Here is a 22,035-nt window from a genome sequence, read left to right on the forward strand (position 1 = left end):
TACTTTACAATGAATGTTGAAAAGGGTGACGTTTTTTGATTACATTTTATTTAAATTCGTCATCGTGTAATTGCAATCATCACATTTTCTTTGGTTTGATGACAAGCAGAGTCTGCAGTCTCTCGCTGCATCATTGGTGCTGATGAGAGGGAGTGGAGCGCGTCGACGCATCTGAGACGCGCATTCCGCAGGAGCGTCGCGTGATGCAGGTTATGCGAGATTTACTACACGTCTACATATAGGCTCAGAGGGCAGTTATACCTTCGCTATATCTGACAGCTTGCTCAAACGCTATACTGAGGCTAAAAGCAGCTGCTATGGAGACTGAGCGCGCATCGGTGGAGACGGTAAACACGCGCGGGTGTGACTCAACGTGTCTTCTGTAGGGCAAACGCGACCGTGGGTTTCTCTTCTGAAGGATGGGCTACGCAGATCCGACAGCTAATAGAGATCTGTTGGGAAACAGATCCCTGTGTTTTATTTTCATATGTGCTTTTGGAGTGGTGACGTTATTGCAGCAAATCCTTTATGGCAAGAACTATATTAAAAGGTAAGGTGATTATTTGATTAAATGGTGCATAATGAAAAAAAAATCCATGTTCTATGAAGGTATGTGAATAATAAAGCAAATTAGCCGTCAGTAATTATTGCACCCATATTGCTCCAAAATCTCTTTTAAACTTCATTCAATCATGCCATACACAGTCCCCTGAATGACTGTCTATGCAGCGAGATGCTTAAGTCTGTTTTTCTTCTTCCTCTATGTTTATTTTTCTCGTTTTGATTTTTTTTTATCTTCAGCCCTTTAAACAGCTCATACATCTTGCATAAACCTGTGTGACAGCAAAAAGCCATGTAGTGCAGAACCTTATCATAAGCAATTGCGTCTTTAGGCTTTGAAGATAAACTGGAAGACTGTGATGTAGCCTCTGTTTTTTTGCATGAGCACATAGCCTAGATTCAAGCACTAGAAATTAATTATGCATTTAAATCATGGTGGTGTTTCGTAAGACCCAGATTTCATGCCTTTTTTGGAGCCACTTGCATCAAAATGACATCATACCTACCGAGAATAAGTCCCGGAAAAGGTGAATCATTTTAGTTTTTTTTTTTTTTTTGGAAACGGAGGTAAGCAGAGTGAGATGGCTCAGCAATGCGAGGGTGTTTGAGTGTGTGTGTGCGTGTTTGTCTATGTAAAATGGCGTATCTCGTAAGGAGCGCCCCCAGTGCATTATGGTTCCTGCGTCCCAGCAGATGCCCATATGCTGAATAAGAGCATAGAGCATTCTCACACTCCCACCTGAACCCCACTCTTGCGTCTCACACACACTCAGGATTCATGACATCAGAGCCTGACGGCTGCGGATTGCATGAATGCTGTTCTGTCCCCTGTATCTATTCTGCTGAAGTGTAGGGGTGGGTGAATGCTTTAACTGCTTTAACTGCAGCTTTAAACCCAGCAATGAGAGTAAATGGAAACCAAACAGAGACGTTTGAGTCTTCTGCTTCTCAGATTTTCTTCTGTCAAAAAACCCTCCATCTCATGTATGTCACCTTAGTGTTTCAAAACAGCAAATGAAAACCAAGAAACCATTATGAAAATGAACTCAAATCCAAACAATTTAACTCAAAACCAACAGTCTCAATATGAAACATTTATCTCCCAAGACCATGTTATGTGGGTTATGCCATATATATATTTTGTTTGCCAAGACAAATGCTATTTACTATTGATAAATGGCCAAAAGGTAATTACATTTCTGGTTAAGGATTTTAACAAATCTCAAACCTTGGCAAATAATAAAAACACTCCCAAATCCCGCTAACTTTTAAGCTATATTTAAGCTATATCATAACCCTACTGAAGAATAAACAAAAAACAATACCAACCCTCATAGAATTTGTAATGGTTATAATGTCTATAATGGTAATTGTATTGGTTTTAATGGAAATTGTGATGGTCCCTGTGGGTTTCTACTGGTAATTGCCTATTGAAGGCACATTAAAACCACTAATCCTAATGTGATGGCCAAAACAAACTACATATAATGGTTTAATGGTTAGAAGTTAGTGGTTAGTGTTTAGTATTTTTTTTTTTTTTTTTTTTTATTAGAGATTTTCAAATAATACAAACAACCGAGACAGAAACAATCAAACAAACAGACAAACAAACAAACCCCAAGTGCTGCAAGTTAAATAAAATTTACAAGTGTATCTGTTAACAAAAAACATAATAAATCAAAACAGAAGAAGCCAAAAATCTCTAAAAAATAAAATTTCAAATTTTGTGTAGGAAGGATTGGAGAGGTTCCCAAAGTTTCCTGAATTTGTCCTGTTTGTGGTTGAGGTCATAAGTTAATTTCTCCAAAGGAAGAAAGGTTGACAGCTGAGAAATCCACATGGAAATTGTAGGGATCTGAGATGTAGACCATTTTAGTAATATACATTTCTTAGCCAGAAATATGAGGGTAGTAAACAGAGATTTGAGGTCCGAGTCAAAAAGGTCTTTAGGAATGTCATTCAACAAAAAAAGTGAGGGGGATAACATAAACCGTTTCCCTGTTATCTCCTGGATTGCAGAGTGGACCCCTCTCCAAAATGGTTGGATGTGAACACAAGACCAAAATACATGAAAGAATGTGCCCTTACAAGCTTTGCATTTAAAACAGAGGTCGGAACAACCTGGGAACATTTTATGCAGTCGAACAGGTGTAAAATAAATTCTGTGGAAAAATTTGAAATTTTGTTCATGTATGGAAATTGAGGTACATTTTGGAAAGATACCATCGCAGATCTTGGTCCAATTTTCAGAATTAAACAGAACTCCTAGGTCCCGTTCCCATAGTGGTTTCAAAGAATCATACACTGAAGAATCAGAATGAGTTAATAAGGCATAAAATTTTGAAATAAGTCCTTTGAACGATTTAACTGATAGTATGGTTTCTTCCAATTCCGATAATTTAAATCGGAATCTATTTTGTTTTAAAAGAGACTCTATAAAATGCCGAATTTGAAGATATTTGAAAAAGTCTTCGGAGGGAATATCGAACTCTTCTCTAATTTGTTCAAATGATCTCAAAGTTTCAGAGGTAAACATTCCTGAAAAGTCAGACAAGCCTTTAAAACTCCAATCCAGCAATCCAATGCTCCTAATCTGAATGGGAAGTTAGTTATGTTTTTAATGGTATTTTTGTGGAAACAATTAGAACTTCTTCAGCAGGGAACCACAACATCCAGTGAATCTTGCCACCATGCTTTACAGATCAAAAATGTACTCAATTTACAACATAGGGCTAGCTAACTAGCTTCATTTGAGGGCTGGGTTATCAAACTGAAAATCTGAAGGGGGCCAAGAAGGTGGGGCCTATAAAATTAGAAATGAAATTGAAATGCATATTCAGCAGTAAAATGAACTAATATTACCAACACCAAGATCTATAAAAGGTTAGCAGAGGGCTGTCTGACAATCAATTATAAAAATAATTCATTAATCACTCATTAATCATGATTAATCAAATATTTATATTGTCAGAATTGCACGCTGAAATTCTAAATGAATGTACAACATAAAGGTAGTATTTTAATTTTGTGTTTAATGGCATCTTTTATAGCATTAATGAAGAATTGATACTAATACTGCTACTGGAGTCTATTAAATGCATTTCCCCTCAATTTTACCCATTAATTATAGCCATTCAACATTACAGTATAATTGAAAGCCATTATTTTTTAACATTTAATAGGCTCTGAAATATATAACAATGTTTAATTTAAGCGGTTTTAAAACAATCTTCACATAAACTGTAAAACTATAAAAAATGTAGTTTTATATATCTAATTATGCAATTTTATGGAACTTATGCTCACTGATTAGTTGTCTGTTTTTAATCCTCTGAGAACATTTTATGAGAAACACTACATTAAACCTGATTGAGAACACAATTAAGTCTCATGTGCTATGAGACTTAATTGAGCGATAAGAGCGATATCTACTCGATAAAGTTTAGATTTAGCAAAAATGTCTTATTTTCATTTGCATTTGTGTGAGCATGTGACAGTCAGAAGATATTCTGATATTCACACCTCAGATTAAAGCAGTGACAAACACATTTTTATTGCAGCTCAGGTACACACCAGACTGGCTGCCGCTGTGAGACACTGACTAATGTGTGCATTAATAATGCATCCACAGAACTGATGAAAACGTCCTCTTAAACGCTCCTGCCAGGGGAAATTACAACTTAGAATTATTAAAAACACTTTATGCTGGAATTGGCCTTCTAATGTCATTGCAATAAGTCTTAAAGCTGTCAGGTTGGCACAGAGTTACATCTAAAAATAAAATCACACCGAACTGGCCAGGACAAGAGGTGAGTGCTGCATATAGACGTTTGTGCATATGAATCAAACACAGCAAGGTTATTTTATTACATTTTCCTCCTAGCTCTGATTACACTGGTGCTAGATTTAGGATCCGCTTCTGCAGTCTTGTGCCAGGCTTGAAATTTCCTCTTTGTCTTGGAGATATTGATTGGCTAATGGCTGTGCCATGCAGAAAAAGGATTGACATTTAGCTATTTCTTCAGCTGTGACCGCGTCTGTCATTCATATGCACCTTCTCTCTCCTCTTACCATTAGCAGCTGAGTTTGTGTTTCTTGTCCTGGTCAGGAAGTCGAAGAGTTGATGTCCACATTAAATTAATGCTTTTAAATACATGTAGAAAATGGCTGTGTGTGTACTACAGCGACTAGAACTGGTTTAGGACCACAGATTAAAAAAAAGACCACATGAAATCAAAGTTTTCGGAGGTTTAGTCCAAGAAACAATTTTGCATGCTTTTTTCCAATAAAATTCTGAAACTAAATGGTAAAATTAGTCAGTTTTGTTAATGCAATTTTTTTTATCCTAGTTACATATTGACTTTTTATTATGATTTTACAATATGTTTTAAGACGTCAATGTCTTATCTCCCAGAATGCCTGTAAATAATCAGTATTATTGCAATCCCCCCTTTTTATTTTGAAAGTGTTTTATTCCATAATAATATTTCACAGATGTCACTGTCTTAATGTATTTTTGATCGAATAAATGCATTCTTGGTCAGCAGAAGAGAACATCTTAAATCATCACTCTCTAAAACCTCTACAGATAAAATTATAATTTATTTGGACATTTTTACAGAGAAAAGTGTCCATTATGTGTATCAACTCTCGCTTTTTCAAAGGTTTGTTACACTTCCAAATGTATGAATGTCTTTGCATTAGATAACAAAATAACAAACCAAGTGACCTTCATTTTAAAGGAAAGAAAGGGCAAGCACACGTGACTAATTTACAGCAAATATGGCTCAGGAACAATGTTGTGAGAAATGCTTGTGTAGCATTGGTGTGCAGATTCCACTTGGTTTTGTCATGTAATGCAATGATATAGAGATATTTTGAAGTATCTAAAAACTTTGGCACCACTTCACTGTACATGTGATGGTATTTGCTGTTCTGGATTGCTTCTTCATCATGTCACGTTTTCACTGAAGATTATCAGTGGCACTCCTGACATCATACACCAAGTTTTACATTCTTTGATTAAGCCAAACCAATGAAAAACTCTTACAAATCTGTGTGTGTTTGACATTTTCTGCTGCCTTGAATATATGAATACATGAAAGCTTAAACGACCTGCCTCATTTTCTCACTAGTGGGCAACAGTTTTCCCGCCTCAAAGGAGAGGAGGTGGGCAACTGGAGCGGGCTCATTAGTTACCCCGATGATGGAGGGATGAAGCCGGCCAGAAATGGGAGGAAAAGGTACAAACCAGCACAGAAACCTCTCAATTACACCACCAACACTCTAGAGAGACAGTGAGAGAGAATGCCACATAGACATTGATCAGGCCCTTGCATGTCTGGACTGGAGACACATCCAATCTCATCAGCCAATCAGACGAGCAGAAAATTTATCAGAGCCAATCAGAGGACCAGGACTGATTAGAGTTCCACTTGTAGATTTCCAAAGGACAAATTAAGCACAGCAATGATCGCTTCAGGACGTACTTTTCCCATTCGTTTTCTCCAAAACACCCGATTTGAAACGAAAAGTTTTGAAACAAGTTACGAGAAAAAAAGCTATAAATGTGTGGTTTTGATCACAATGGAATACTAGCTTACTGCATACTGTACAATATATGCTAAATAATATTTTGTCTTGTTTTCCAGTACAAATATCTAAACTCTTAAATCAAGATACATTTACTTGAGATGTATGATGTCTTAAGATATGAAGCCTTGCTTTCTGAAAAATCTATCACAAATTAAGTGAGTTTATGCTTAAAACAATAACAAATAATATTGAAATATATGTGATAATATAGTTCTCCCCTTGAGTTCAGTTTAATTTTCTAACCCCACTGGCAGATATATTTTCGTTTCTACATTTTGACATTAAATTAGCTATTTCTGCATGTTCAATTTAGAAAGCGGCATTCAGTCGTGTAGGAAAATATTGTGGTTATTAAGCTTTTTGATGACATTTTTTGACATTTCCCCATGCTGTTTGCTTTATTGTATATGGAATGTTATATGCATAATAAGATTAGTATGCTTTTCTGAGCAAAGCCGCTGAACTTAATTGGAAATGGACTACTTTGTCCATAAAGCTTCGCACATTACAAATAAATCATATTATGGTACATCATAAGCATATAAGTATAATTAAGTACAGTATATTTGAAGTTTATTGCAACATTAAAATACATAAACATTATATTTACTACATTATGATTAAACATTGGTATAATTTACATCTTAATGGCATTGTTTAATTGCACGTTACTATCCTTTACTGAACAAATTCACTGTACTAAAATGGGAATTAACTAATAATAATTGATTTTAGGTGGAAAATATTCAATATGAAAAAATTATAGCAATGTAAAAAAATGATTAAACATTAAATATTAAACAAATAATAATATAATATTATTGGTGTAATCTGCATTTAAATTGCACAATATGCCAAAATAGTATGATTAGGGTTAGTGTCACAAATGAGAATGAGAATAAGTTTTTCTCATAAAAGCAAGAGTTGAATCCGATTATAGTAAAATGTAAACCAATTGAAAAACTATTGATTTAAGATAAAAAAAACTACTACACATCTGAATTTAAAGTTTATTGCAACATTAAAATATGTAAAAAAAAAAAAAAAAAAATTATTAAATTATTTCTGATAAAAATAATATTGTTTATATAATATGTAATGATGATATGCACACAAGACGTTATATTTACTAAACTTTATACTTATTAAATAAGTAAACATTCATATACGATATATTAATGTTATCAAATAATAATATATTATCTATATCATTGCTATTTAAATGCGTTAGTTTTTTCTATGGAGGAAACGAATGGGATTTTTACATTGGGGAGCCCTGCTCTTGTGCTCTTTTGTGGTTGTCAGTACTGGGACAGGAACTGAAGGGTCATTGAACTCTAAACCTAATCCACTTGTATGCATCTTGACAGATGTGTCCGTCAGAATTTTCAGCATTCTGAAGCTCAGATCTCCGTAGTTATCACGCCCTGCCTAGCTGATATTAAGAAGAAAAAAAAAGAAAAGAAAAGGTAGGCCACACTGATGGCATCTCCAGTTCACCTCCTTGCCAACCTTACGTCCCCCCTTGAGGATGTCTCTTCGTCTTTTCCATCTGGTCTGAGAGGGTCCGAGTGCTCATGCTCAGTGCTCGGTGCACTGCCGCTCCGTTTGTGCATGTTGTCTGCAACCTTCCATCCGCCCTCGACCTTTGACCCCATCACCCCCTTCCCCGCTTCCTGAGGTTGGGAGGCCTCCCTTGTGTTTCTCTGGATGTCATGTGTCTCATCATGCATTTCTGAAACCCCTCCACACCTCACGTGTGTGTGTCGTGGTGAGCACACTTGAGTGTGTGTGTGTGTGCACGCAAACAGTTTCTGTAGTATGTGTGTATGTGTGTGTGTGTGTGTGTCATGTGACTGTTTTCCCGCTTGCACACTGCACTGCCTCTCTTTGACCTGAAAGACTTTTAGTTTTTGTCTTTTCGGTTTTCTTTTAATTTAAATGATCACAGAAGATTGTAATGTGTCATCGGGGTGTTTGACTGATCACACATAAAGAGCGTTCATGATTACCCAGTGTGCACCTCTTCAGGCTACAGCACAGTCACGTCATGACGTCACTTCAGTCAGAGATGTATGGAATCGCTAAATGTGTTTCACTTTTTTTCTTCTGCCTAGTTTTTCATGCTCCTTTACTTTTTTTTTTTTTTTTTTGTCATTGCTCTTCATTACAAACCATTATTTTAATTAATTAGCTTACATTTATCTTTCATAAGTTTGGTGACATGAATAGCTTTGCTCCTAAACCACGAAACAGCATCTTATTTATTATTATTTTTATTATTATTATTATTATTAAATACTCTTTTATTTATGTTTTTTATAAATTATTGCAATAATTTTAATACTATAAATACAAATATTTTGATTATTATTAATAATATTATTAAATAATAAGAACAATTAAATATAAATAATAATGGAATTACATTTTAATAATAATAATAATTTATTATAACAATATTATTATAATTAATTTGTTATTATATTATTATTGTTGTTATTATTATTATAATTAAATACTTAGCCCTTTATTTTACAGTAAATGCAGTATTATTGCAATAGTATCAATAGTATGAAATAGTATTAATTAATAACATCATAATAAGATTTAATAATAATAATAATATATTAATAATAATAATGTTTTGAATAAAAATATTGATGATCAATAATAATAAATAGTAGCTAATAAAATAATAATAAATAATAACATAATAAAATGAAATATTCTTAATAATAATAAAAATAATAATCATAAAATGTATATTTATATTATAAAATAATAATATAAGCATTTAAATCAGGGATCAGCAACCTTTTCGGCATGACGTGCCATTTTTTATTTTTATGGTTAACCACTGTGCCAACACAGCCCCCCCCCACTCCCCGATATAATTCTGTATTTAAGCGGTACATACACAATTTTTTATTATACGATAAAAAAAACGTTTTTTTAACGTTTAATCAACGTTAATGCACTGCTTTAATTGATGAACGTGCACACACAGACACACACACACACCACTCGCACACAGAGATCTGAGATCGTGCTGTGCAAAAAGTAGCATTCAGAGTGTTGTCACGCTACTTTTATTAATCGATACTGAATCGCTACATTATATTTCTCAACAACAAAGGGGCAAAATCGCTTCATTGTCAGCAGAGAGAGACAATTTACCCCCCCCCCCCCCCCCCACACTTTCTTTCTCTCAAAATGGCCATATTTCAGAAAATTGTTCATCACTGGATATAGCTTTAGGTCATTTAAAATTTCTATGGTAAAACGTATTATTAAAAGTTGACTAATGTTAATTGATTTGCAGCTTCATCTTACCCCACTCTCTTTAACGTTAAACTGACGCTTCGCGCTCTGCTTCTGTGAACAGTAAACCCCGCCTACTTTGATCTGATTGGCCATCTCAGTCATTTTGACATTGACGAGTGCTGTTAGACCGAGGCTTTGATCTGAAGCACCTAGTATGTGCAGTGTTTGCACGTGCATCCATGCAAGTTAATTCTCACACTTTAATAGTATTTGTAGCTCCTAACAGGCTGTGTGACTATGAGAAGTTATTACATCAAACTGTTCGTCATTATACAGTTTTCCTTATTGCTTGCGTGCCAGCGATTATCCCTCTGCGTGCCACTGTTGGCACGCGTGCCGTAGGTTGCCAACCCCTGATTTAAATAATAATAAATTTAAATAATAAAAAAATCACGAATAACAAGAAAAATAAGAAATGTTATATTGTTAAGAATGATGATATTTTGTTTTTTAAATATATAATATTTTTTAATTATTACATCATAATTTTTTTTATTTTACACTCCAATGGTATTATTGAAATAGTAATATATTAAAATAATAATAAATTTAAACAAAATATTTTTTAATAATAATACATTTTCATATTGAATGTGAGTTATTTCCTTCTTTGTTTTTTGGCTAATGCCAAGATACAACCTCTAAGACATTATCTTAAGACAGTAAACAGTTAAGAAAGATTTTGTTACTGTATAAAATCATAATTTAAATCATGTTATTATATAACAAAGAAGAACATTTTAAAAATGGTGTAATGTTTGTATCCTTTTACATAAAATAATCCATTATAGTAGATGGATAGATGGGAGGTCTTTGGCTCTGTGGAGGCAGTTAGCAGCCATTTTGGCTCTGATTTCATTTACAGTAGCAAGCCATCCACCATTAAAGGGTTAGTTCACCGAAAAATCATAATTATGTCATTAATAACTTACCCTCATGTCGTTCCAAACCCGTGAGACCTCTGTTCATCTTCAGAACACAGTTTAAGATATTTTAGATTTAGTCCGAGAGCTCTCAGTCCCTCCATTGAAACTGTGTGTACGGTCTACTGTCCATGTCCAGAAAGGTAAGAAAAACATCATCAAAGTAGTCCATGTGACATCAGAGGGTCAGTTAGAATATTTTGAAGCATCGAAAATACATTTTGGTCCAAAACTAGCAAAAACTACGACTTTATTCAGCATTGTCTTCTCTTCCGTGTCTGTTGTGAGACAGTTCAAAACAAAGCAGTTCGTGATATCCGGTTCGTGAACGAATCATTCGATGGTTCGCGTCTCCAATACTCATTAATCCACAAATGACTTAAGCTGTTAACCTTTTTAATGTGGCTGACACTCCCTCTGAGTTCAAACAAACCAATATCCCGGAGTAATTCATTTACTCAAACAGTACACTGACTGAACTGCTGTGAAGAGAGAACTGAAGATGAACACCGAGCCGAGCCAGATAATCACTCGTTCATGAGTCAAGAACCGTTTCTGTCAGACGTGTCCGATTCGAGAACCGAGGAGCTGATGATACTGCGCATGTGTGATTCAGCATGAAGCAGACCGACACACAGAGCGTCTGAACCGAACTGATTCTTTTGGTGATTGATTCTGAACTGATTCTGTGCTAATGTTATGAGCGCGGGTAAACCGAAGGCTTGAATCAAGGGCAATCATCGCCAATGACGCCATTACGTCGAGCGCAAAAGAACCGGTGAACCGTTTTCTTCAACCGGTTTATTGAATCGAACTGTCCAAAAGTGAACTGGTTCAAAAAGATCGAATCGAATGATTCGTTCGTGAACCGGATATCACAAACTGCTTTGTTTTGAACTCTCTCACACAACAGACACGGAAGAGAAGACAATGCTGAATAAAGTCGTAGTTTTTGCTATTTTTGGACCAAAATGTATTTTTGATGCTTCAAAAAATTCTAACTGACCCTCTGATGTCACATGGACTACTTTGATGATGTTTTTCTTACCTTTCTGGACATGGACAGTAGACCGTGCACACAGCTTCAATGGAGGGACTGAGAGCTCTCGGACTAAATCTAAAATATCTTAAACTGTGTTTTGAAGATGAACGGAGGTCATTGAGGGTGAGTCATTAATGACATAATTTTCATTTTTGGGTGAACTATCCCTTTAAAGTCCATTTAAAGCCCATTAAAATGGAAACATGAATCATTGAGTATCTTTTCACAAATGCCATGCCTGAGGCTAGACTGAAAATGGCAAACAGAGACATGTAATGAGAAAAACTCTTCCGGATGCCGTCTGCTTGCTCATAGTTTACAGTTAATTCATTTAATCCATGTTTTTAATGCCTATTTTCTGTATTTCTGTTTCACAACCAAGGTGAGGATTCAAATTCCATCCATTCCAACCCTGCTGCCTTTCTTCACTGTGGTGAAACTGTTATTTCTTTTATATTTCTCCTCAGAGCACTAGAAAAGACAGTCTTAAGCTGATTGTGTCTTGCGTAACAGAAGGAGCAAGTCTCCAGAGCGGCTTGTCAACAATCCTCAAGTGGAATTCCTATCATAATTTGGAACCAACGTAAATGGGATCAAACAAGAATCCGGTTTCACACCACACTATAGAGAGTGTAAGCATTTCTGCTCACGAGAGGTGAACAGTGAGTAAGTAGTTCACTGTTGCTTCATAAAAGACAATATTGCAAAAGATTGAAAAGCTAAATAGGTCTCCAGTGTATTTTCAGTGAGTTTTAGTATACTACGCATGGCACAAATAGGCCCATTTATGCTTCAAACTTCAATAGTTTGTTCTCAATTCCAGTCCTGGGGGCCCCTGCTCCACACAGACTGGAACTGAGAACCACTGCTTTAGAAAAAGCTAAAAATCAAAGTGTAATCTGTTGTCAGGTTACTTATTTTAATTCATTTCTTCTACAATTTTTATGCACAATCTTGGAAAACCTGAATATATGAGCGAGAATTAAAAGTGTGATTTTTAGAACTGTAAAAGTCATGGATATTACAAATTCATAAATGTTAAAAATAAATAAAAACTTTTTTAAAAACAAGAACTAGGCCTATGTTTTTGTTTGTTTTTTAGTTATGTTAAGATCAAAAAATGTTTTTTTAGATTGCAATAGCAATTTGTTAGTATTTAAATAATTCTTAAAATATAATATTATATGTTATAATATAAAATATTTAAAAACCCATCTCAAACATCACAAAACTAAACAAATTAATCAGTTTTAATAAAAAAAATATATATATATTTTTTACAGATTATATAATTTAAGCGCCAAAATATTTTATACATATAAATATAATTAAATACAATTACAATAAATAAATAAATACATAAAATACAATAAAATCTGTCATCAGAATTAACTAAAATTACTACAAAAATCATTTGACCCTGAAAAACATTCAGTTATTGAAACTGAGAGTTACCTCTGGAGCTACAAAATGTAATTATTTACATTCAGTATTATAAAAAATATAATTGTAACATTTATATTGGATAAATATTTAAGTATTTTGAATCGCCAAAACAACAACAGCAACAAAAGTTTTTATTAAGCAGCTTTGTCATTACAGCAGAAGTACCAGAAATATCATAAACACTGACAATGAAGGGACTCTAATATAGAAGATACATGCAATATAAATAAAGAAAATATATTTTGCCGATATTACGATAGGAGGAGACAAGAAGTAAAGTGGCAACAGTATCAGCACACTGCCCGTAGGCTATCAGCGCCAACTAAAGAAAAAAATGGACACACGTTTGATTCTGTTAGGTTTGGTTCCAAGTTGTGACAGAAATCCACCGGCGTTTCTTCAGGATTGTTTGACCAGACTGCAGAGACGAGAGCGTTCAGGATCTTCAGTTAGGTTCTTCATGCTGGAAGCTGATCTCAGGTTGTTCCTGCAGTGTGTTCAGAGGACACGTGTCTGACTCTGTGTTCTGGCAGGTATCTGGAACGCTCCGAAGGCTCTTTAGAGTTCAACTCCACTTCCTGCAAGGAGCTACGGCAAGAAATCACAGATGTGAAAGTACTGACCATGTAAGTTTCTCTCTCAGATATCCGTCCGTGTCCGTACAGAGCGAGCGTTCCAGCGGGAGTCACATTTCCTGATGAATGTCTCGTCTCGAAGGACAAACCCTGTGAAAAGAGCATCTATTTAAAGAAATACAATATCTGAGAAAGAGCACTCTCTCCTTGCCACTCCATCCTCGTTTAATAAGGAAAGCTACTTGCTTTCTGCTGTCTTTCTCTGATTTAATTTACTTTATATGTGTGCGTGTGTTTTAGGGTGAAGACATCAGAGCTGTTTGAGCGATGGAGAAACCTGCAGGTGTGTAAGTGGCAGCAAAACAAGGAGGAGACAGATAACTTCAAGTGAGTACATTATGACTGTTCTCTTTTATCTCCTAACGTCAGCACAATCTTAATGGGATTTCTTCGTAGAAACAAAGGAGTGATGTCATCCCCCATATGATTCTTTTGTGATATCAATGCGGTGATGTCATCTCTCCGCTGTCCAATAGAATGTCTCTGTCCCGTTGCTGCAATGCCCCCTCCTTCCTGTTTACCACGAAGAGAAACACTCCCTCGGGCACCAAACTGCGTTATGAGGTGGATACGAGTGGAATCTTGCACATCAGCCCGGAGATCTTTAAAATGTTCCCTGATGTGAGTGTGCAATCACACTTAAAGCGCTGGCTTTGACTACATGAGCTGACAAAACTATTGGAATCTCATCATCATTTAGAACTCATTCCAATTGGAATGTTCTAAATAGATTCCTTGTTATAGGATCACATCATTTTGAGAGGATAAAATGAGATCAGTTAAGGAGATCAAAATGAAAATCTTTTAGATTAAACATTATCGCCTTTAAAATATTTCCTTTTTTTAGTAACAATACATTATTCCAATGTAACAGAATTACTTTTCTGAATTAAAAATATTCTAGACCTGAAGAAATGTTAGTTAATCCATTTTATTTACATAAGAATCTTATTTGATTCTTTAGGTTTGATGCCATATTATATTATATTATATTATATTATATTATATTATATTACATTATATTATATTATATATTGAAATTAATAATATTTAGGCTTGTTGACAAATTATATTATTTGTATTATATATTAAATTGTGTAGAAATACATTATTCCAATGTAGATGTAGATTTCTGATTTCTGTAAATATGACAACAATAAGACAGAATTCATAATATTCTAGACCTGTAGAAATATTAGTTAATTAATTTGATTCACATAAGATACTTATTTAAATCTTTAGATTTGATACCAAATTATATTATATATTAAATTGTATTATATTTCCTTTTTTACTAGAAATACGTTAATCCAATATAACAGAAGTAGATTTCTGAAGAATTGTAATAATATTATGATTATTATAAATGTATAATAAATATTATATTATATTATATTATAATTTTTAGATTTGTTGCCAAATTATATTATTTATCCTATATTTTTTAATTGTATTATATTACATATCCTTTTTTAGCATAATTGAATTATTCCAATATAATAGAAGTAGTTTTCGGAATAATTCCAATAAAAAATATCCTCTATTCTATTCCATTCTATTCTCTAGGTTAAGACCAAACTATAATATTTGTATATTATCTTATATTATATTATATTATATTTTTTAGGTTATAGGCCAAATAATATTTTAGGCCAAATGGTTTATAATGCACAAAGGCTTTAAGTAAAGTGTTACCAAGCTATAATTAAAAACTACATAATAACCTTGATCAAAGAATAACATTAGCTAGCACATTTGATTCACAATATATTCTTATCAAATGATTCAGTTAGAATTTATTCCAAATCCAATAAAAATCCTAAGTAAATTCCACACGAGTGGTTTGACTACAGTGCAATAGAATGTAAATCAAAATGGGTGAATTGATATCTGCATATATGCTGAGATCTCTCTCTACACACACACACACACACACACACAGCTGAAACTCTCACATGACACAGACACACCCTAAAGAACATTACCAATCAACCATCCTTATCCTTAAGTATCGAGACAGTCGTTACCTAGCAACCTCTGCAGTGATCACACCCTAGAAACCCTATGCCTGCAACAGTTGCCAAGCAACCATCTCCAAGCAATCATCCCTGTAATCCCATTTGGGTCGCTCCTGAATGATTTCTGTGCTCTGACTGCAGGACATGCCCTATTCCAAATCCCAGTTTAAGAAATGTGCTGTCATCGGGAACGGCGGCATCATCAAAAACAGCAAGTGTGGACGAGAGATCGACGCAGCTGACTTTGTCTTCCGGTAAAATACTGTTGTTTGTGTTGGTTTGTTTAGACATCATGGGAATATAAAGAGGCATCTGCTAAACGACATGTCAAATCTCTCTTTCAGATGTAATATTCCTCCCATCTCAGATATATACAGTGAAGATGTGGGATCAAAGACTAACCTTGTTACAGTAAATCCCAGCATTATAACTGAGAGGTACACACACACACAAATGTTACAAATACTTAATATAGGATTTGCTCATATTGTAAAAACCAGTGTCTGGGTGAATCTCACAAAAACATGTCCAGGTTATTTATATATATATATATATACAACCCGAATTCCAGAAAAGTTGGGACGTTTTTTAAATTTTAATAAAATGAAAACTAAAGGAATTTCAAATCACATGAGCCAATATTTTATTCACAATAGAACATAGATAACGTAGCAAATGTTTAAACTGAGAAATTTTACACTTTTATCCACTTAATTAGCTCATTTAAAATTTAATGCCTGCTACAGGTCTCAAAAAAGTTGGCACGGGGGCAACAAATGGCTAAAAAAGCAAGCAGTTTTGAAAAGATTCAGCTGGGAGAACATCTAGTGATTAATTAAGTTAATTGATATCAGGTCTGTAACATGATTAGCTATAAAAGCTTTGTCTTAGAGAAGCAGAGTCTCTCAGAAGTAAAGATGGGCAGAGGCTCTCCAATCTGTGAAAGACTGCGTAAAAAAATTGTGGAAAACTTTAAAAACAATGTTCCTCAACGTCAAATTGCAAAGGCTTTGCAAATCTCATAATCTACAGTGCATAACATCATCAAAAGATTCAGAGAAACTGGAGAAATCTCTGTGCGTAAGGGACAAGGCCGGAGACCTTTATTGGATGCCCGTGGTCTTCGGGCTCTCAGACGACACTGCATCACTCATTGGCATGATTGTGTCAATGACATTACTAAATGGGCCCAGGAATACTTTCAGAAACCACTGTCGGTAAACACAATCCGCCGTGCCATCAGCAGATGCCAACTAAAGCTCTATCATGCAAAAAGGAAGCCATATGTGAACATGGTCCAGAAGCGCCGTCGTGTCCTGTGGGCCAAGGCTCATTTAAAATGGACTATTTCAAAGTGGAATAGTGTTTTATGGTCAGACGAGTCCAAATTTGACATTCTTGTTGGAAATCACGGACGCCGTGTCCTCCGGGCTAAAGAGGAGGGAGACCTTCCAGCATGTTATCAGCGTTCAGTTCAAAAGCCAGCATCTCTGATGGTATGGGGGTGCATAAGTGCATACGGTATGGGCAGCTTGCATGTTTTGGAAGGCTCTGTGAATGCTGAAAGGTATATAAAGGTTTTAGAGCAACATATGCTTCCCTCCAAACAACGTCTATTTCAGGGAAGGCCTTGTTTATTTCAGCAGGACAATGCAAAACCACATACTGCAGCTATAACAACAGCATGGCTTCGTCGTAGAAGAGTCCGGGTGCTAACCTGGCCTGCCTGCAGTCCAGATCTTTCACCTATAGAGAACACTTGGCGCATCATTAAACGAAAAATACGTCAAAGACGACCACGAACTCTTCAGCAGCTGGAAATCTATATAAGGCAAGAATGGGACCAAATTCCAACAGCAAAACTCCAGCAACTCATAGCCTCAATGCCCAGACGTCTTCAAACTGTTTTGAAAAGAAAAGGAGATGCTACACCATGGTAAACATGCCCCGTCCCAACTATTTTGAGACCTGTAGCAGAAATCAAAATTGAAATGAGCTCATTTTGTGCATAAAATTGTAAACTTTCTCAGTTTAAACATTTGCTATGTTATCTATGTTCTATTGTGAACAAAATATTGGCTCATGTGATTTGAAAGTCTTTTAGTTTTCATTTTATTAAAATTTAAAAAACGTCCCAACTTTTCCGGAATTCGGGTTGTATATATATATATAAAAGACTCTTCATTCTTATTTATTTATTTCTTGTTTGTTGACAATATTTCCCCCTTTTAAGTTATTTTACAAATTCTCATTTTATCCTAATGATCCTTGTTATTCTAATATAATAATCGTACTGTAATATTTATTTATTAAAAAAAAAAAGAAATCAGGTAGCAAAACAATGCTCATAACTAACAGGTAACATAGCAAATACAACCATGACGAACATTAATACTTCATGATTGAATTAATACATAAGTATCTTGAGAGTTTGCTGTGAAAATGTGTTAAAATAAAGTTAATTTAAAATAAATAAATAATAATAAAAACTAATAAATAATATTCTTAGAAGCTTCATTTTATTTATTCAAAATTAAAAAAAAACATTAATTTATTATTAATATAATAACTATATTAAATGTTATATTCATATATTATTAATCATTTCTAATAATTTATTATTTAAATACAATAATTTTTTATTCATATTATTCTTATTACAGAATTAGCATTTTTATGCAAAAATGCCTATGAATGCTAATGAGATCATTTTGCATGCATACAGTTTGTGTTCCTGTAACACTAATCTTTTCTCTCTATTTGGACCAGGTTTCAAAAGTTGGAGAAATGGAGAAAGCCGTTTTACGACGTTCTGCGGAATTACGTGAACTCCTCTGTGGTTTTGCCGGCGTTCTATAACACACGGAACACCGACGTGTCGTTCCGCGTGAAGTACATGCTGGATGACTTCGAGTCGGCCCGTGGCGTGTTCTTCTTCCACCCGCAGTACCTGCTGAATGTGCAGCGCTTCTGGGCCGTGCAGGGCGTCCGCGCCAAACGCCTCAGCAGCGGCCTGATGCTGGTCACCGCAGCCATGGAGTTATGCGAAGAAGTGCATCTCTACGGCTTCTGGGCGTTTCCCATGAACCCCTCCGGAATCTTCATAACACACCACTACTATGACAACGTCAAGCCCCGTCCCGGTTTCCACGCCATGCCCTATGAGATCTTCAACTTCATGCATATGCACGCTCGCGGCATCGTGCACGTGCACACGGGCCCCTGCACGTGAAATCGCTAAGTGTCTCTGCAATTTGATTGGTCCGTTTTGTAGAGCTCCTCCCACTCACTGGCGCTACGGAATTCAGATTTACGTACGCCAATCGCTGCCTTGAAGGCCAGGCGTTTCATTTCTACGTGTTTTTACAATATCGAGTCTGGACAGTTGCAAAATGGTACGTGTTTCCTGATTTTCCGTAACGGTGTCGTATTTGTGTATCAGGGCAGATATCACGATTTAATCTTTGTGAGGAGGCGCCAAACCAGGTGCGACGCAATAACACACAACAGTTGGGTTCTGGAAGTAAAAACTCATTCATTTTTTTCCATAGGGAAATTGATTTTTAATGATAAAACTCTTAAGACAGACCTGTTGTGAGCGCTGAGGTGATTAATCAATTGTACTGCTTTTTTTTATAAACATGCTAAATTTACATGTGTTTCCCTGAAAAACAATGCTACAGCCAGCTGTGCTTTGTCAGAATGTCTGTTTTTATTTTGGTCCGTGTGACTCCGCCCACTGCCTGTTAACCTAAAAATATATATACAATCCCTGTTTGCAAGACAGCATGTTCCAGCCATGGAAGCCAGCAAACAAACTTTGTCAGAGACAGCAGAATCTACCCGACGTAAAAAGCCTTTGCATCCATCTAAAATCTCTGACCAGAGGCATATTAAAAGTTAAATATATTAAATATAGTTCGAAGAGGAGGTGGCGGGAGAAACGACTCTCTCCAGTATTTTGAATTTGGACTGCAGTACCCATTCCAACCGCTGGCTGTCAGCATCTTTAACATCTTCAAAGTTTGTGATGTTGTGATTCACCTTGTAGCTTGTCGGTTTGGTTCATTGCTTATACCGGCTTTAAAGAAGACATTTAAAAATCCCTATAGAAAAAATGAATGCGAAAAATAATTCTGCAACTAACGCCATTGAAAAAGTGGGCGGGCTCAAATGCAACAGATGAGATGTTCTATTTCTACAATTTCTATTTCTGCACAGTAGCCCCACCCACAGTGGAATCTCATTGGTCCAAATCCTATCAGTTGTATATTTAACATCAAATCTACATCACAGGCTGTTATTGTGTCTCATTGCATCTGGTTAAGACAGATTAATCCACTCCAAACATGGTTTAAGAGCAAGCTTACTGTTCATTAACAACCATATCAGTGCATAAAAGTAGACTTAATTTGACAATCCAGTTGAAACGTTTATGTATAATGGTAAATACACGTTTAACATACACTGGTTCTGAAGTTATGTATGATAATATACAAGGAAGTATAACTTTATGTAATCGAATCGAACACAGTTGTTTATGTCTTTCTCTCACACACAATCTGTGATTGAGGTTCTAGTGTCTTTTAAATCGACTGATCATGTTTATAAAGCTGAACTTTATATACTTTGTTTTCAGGTTGCTTGTATATGATATTGTGATAACAATGTGACTATTACTTTACCAAGAAATCGACTTTTTAAGATTCATCAAGATCTATCTATCTATCTATCTATCTATCTATCTATCTATCTATCTATCTATCTATCTATCTATCTATCTATCTATCTATCTATCTATCTATCTATCTATCTATCTATCTATCTATCTATCTATCTATCTATCTATCTATCTATCTATCTATCTCTCTATCTATCTATCTATCTATCTATCATTACCATTTATTTCTTAAGTTGCTCAAAAAAAATCTAGCACAGAGTTGATCAGTTATTCCATTTTTTACTTTTTAATATTTCTTAATTTAATATTCATATTTGCATTTTTTTTGGTCCCGTCATTGTTAACACAAATGTACAGTTATTTGTCAAGCACCAATAAAGAACACAGATCTGCTTCTAAGCTTTGTGGTGCTCTTTAAAGTGAGTTTTATGGTGTCTGTGTGGGGTGTTGAGCCAGCAGTAAATAATTAATCAGTTTCAGAGGTTAATTAGTGATAATAAGACAAACACAGTTAGATTTTTTTGGAGTTATTGGACAAACAAACATTAACATTACATTACATTTAGTCATTTAGCAGACACTTTTATCCAAAGCGAATTACAAATGAGGACAGTGGAAGCAATAAAAACAACACGTTTTGTAGGTATAATAACTTAATTGGGGAACATGCTACAAGCTTACGATCAATAATTTAGTGATTTCTTTTTTTATTATAGATTTTATCAAAATATTTTTACAGTTGACAGTGGATTTATTCTAAACACATAATTTATTAACCATTGCAGCATCTACAAAATATGTAATTTTCCTTGTAAAGAATTTCAGCAAGGACAGTTGCAAGGACGTCGGACTGGACGGACGCAAACAAGAGGGTCAGATGTAAGTATAGTATAGACCCATTTGTCGTCTCTACAACAGACTGTTTAGTGAAGTGTAAATTATTTAACATATGGTGTGTGTTCTCTATGTGTGTGTTCGCCCTAATGCGCACTATGTGTATTATGACAGCGCTTTGTCATTGCGCCGCCTGCTGGTCATGTCAGGTATCGTTACACTACAGTATGTGTCCACAACAAGATATGTGCAGCATAAGTTGAGTAAAAAAAAAAGGTGAGTTATATTCTTTCATATGTATAGGGATGATGATTTGTTGTGATACAGGGTCAGGACTGGAAATTTTCATAAATCCTGAAACAAACACACCTTCCTTGTTGGTGTCTGAGGGATGGAGAGATGAAAACGTGTGCATGCAGGGTGTGTGTGTGTGTTTGTGTGTGTGTGTGATCCTGTGTTTATCAGATGATAGCAGCATCAGGTGTTCATAGTAATATAGCTAATGGCTGAAGATAAAATTAGTATGTCGTCTCAAGAATTTCAAATCGCTATTCACACACCACACTTCAGAATCTACAAAGACAAAACAATACACACGTAAGTCATACTCCCACAAAAATGTGCATTAGCGTTAGTATCCTGTCATTACAATTAAATTATGCATTCGTTTTGTATATACCTTTGTATGTGTATATATAATTTCTCATGGTGTAATATTAATATTAATTGGTAAACCAATAAATACATAATGTCTGAAAATAACAGACCTATCATTAATGTTTTGGAATAAATGTATGCCATAATTTCCCTTCAGAAATATTCAGGAATTGATGTGTGCCTTGAAGTTATTTTCCAGTTGTAAACTTTCCAGGTATTATTGCAAATTTTCTTTTCAGTACAATTTGGTGAAATTATATATATATATATATATATATATATATATATATATATATATATATATAGGCTAGTGAAT

General features: G+C 34.9%; 1 protein-coding gene across 3 annotated transcripts; it reads left to right on the plus strand.

Moving 5' to 3' along the window:
- The first annotated feature begins 129 nt into the window (after positions 1-129).
- Positions 130-19,108, plus strand: LOC132116940 (alpha-2,8-sialyltransferase 8E-like). Of its 3 annotated transcripts, XM_059525849.1 has the most exons (9): positions 130-550; positions 5,697-5,804; positions 7,527-7,625; positions 13,428-13,520; positions 13,770-13,856; positions 14,006-14,150; positions 15,689-15,801; positions 15,892-15,984; positions 18,317-19,108. In XM_059525849.1, the coding sequence occupies exons 1-9, from the start codon at positions 420-422 to the stop codon at positions 18,777-18,779; spliced, it is 1,332 nt and encodes a 443-aa protein (XP_059381832.1). In that variant the 5' UTR covers positions 130-419; the 3' UTR covers positions 18,780-19,108. The 3 variants fall into 3 exon arrangements, with proteins under 3 accessions (XP_059381832.1, XP_059381833.1, XP_059381834.1); XM_059525850.1 differs by lacking the exon at positions 7,527-7,625 and having other exon boundaries at positions 131-550; XM_059525851.1 differs by lacking the exons at positions 7,527-7,625; positions 13,428-13,520 and having other exon boundaries at positions 131-550.
- Positions 19,109-22,035: the final 2,927 nt, after the last annotated feature.

Source organism: Carassius carassius, chromosome 36, assembly GCF_963082965.1.
Source record: "Carassius carassius chromosome 36, fCarCar2.1, whole genome shotgun sequence".
Classification (NCBI taxonomy): Eukaryota; Metazoa; Chordata; class Actinopteri; order Cypriniformes; family Cyprinidae; genus Carassius; species Carassius carassius.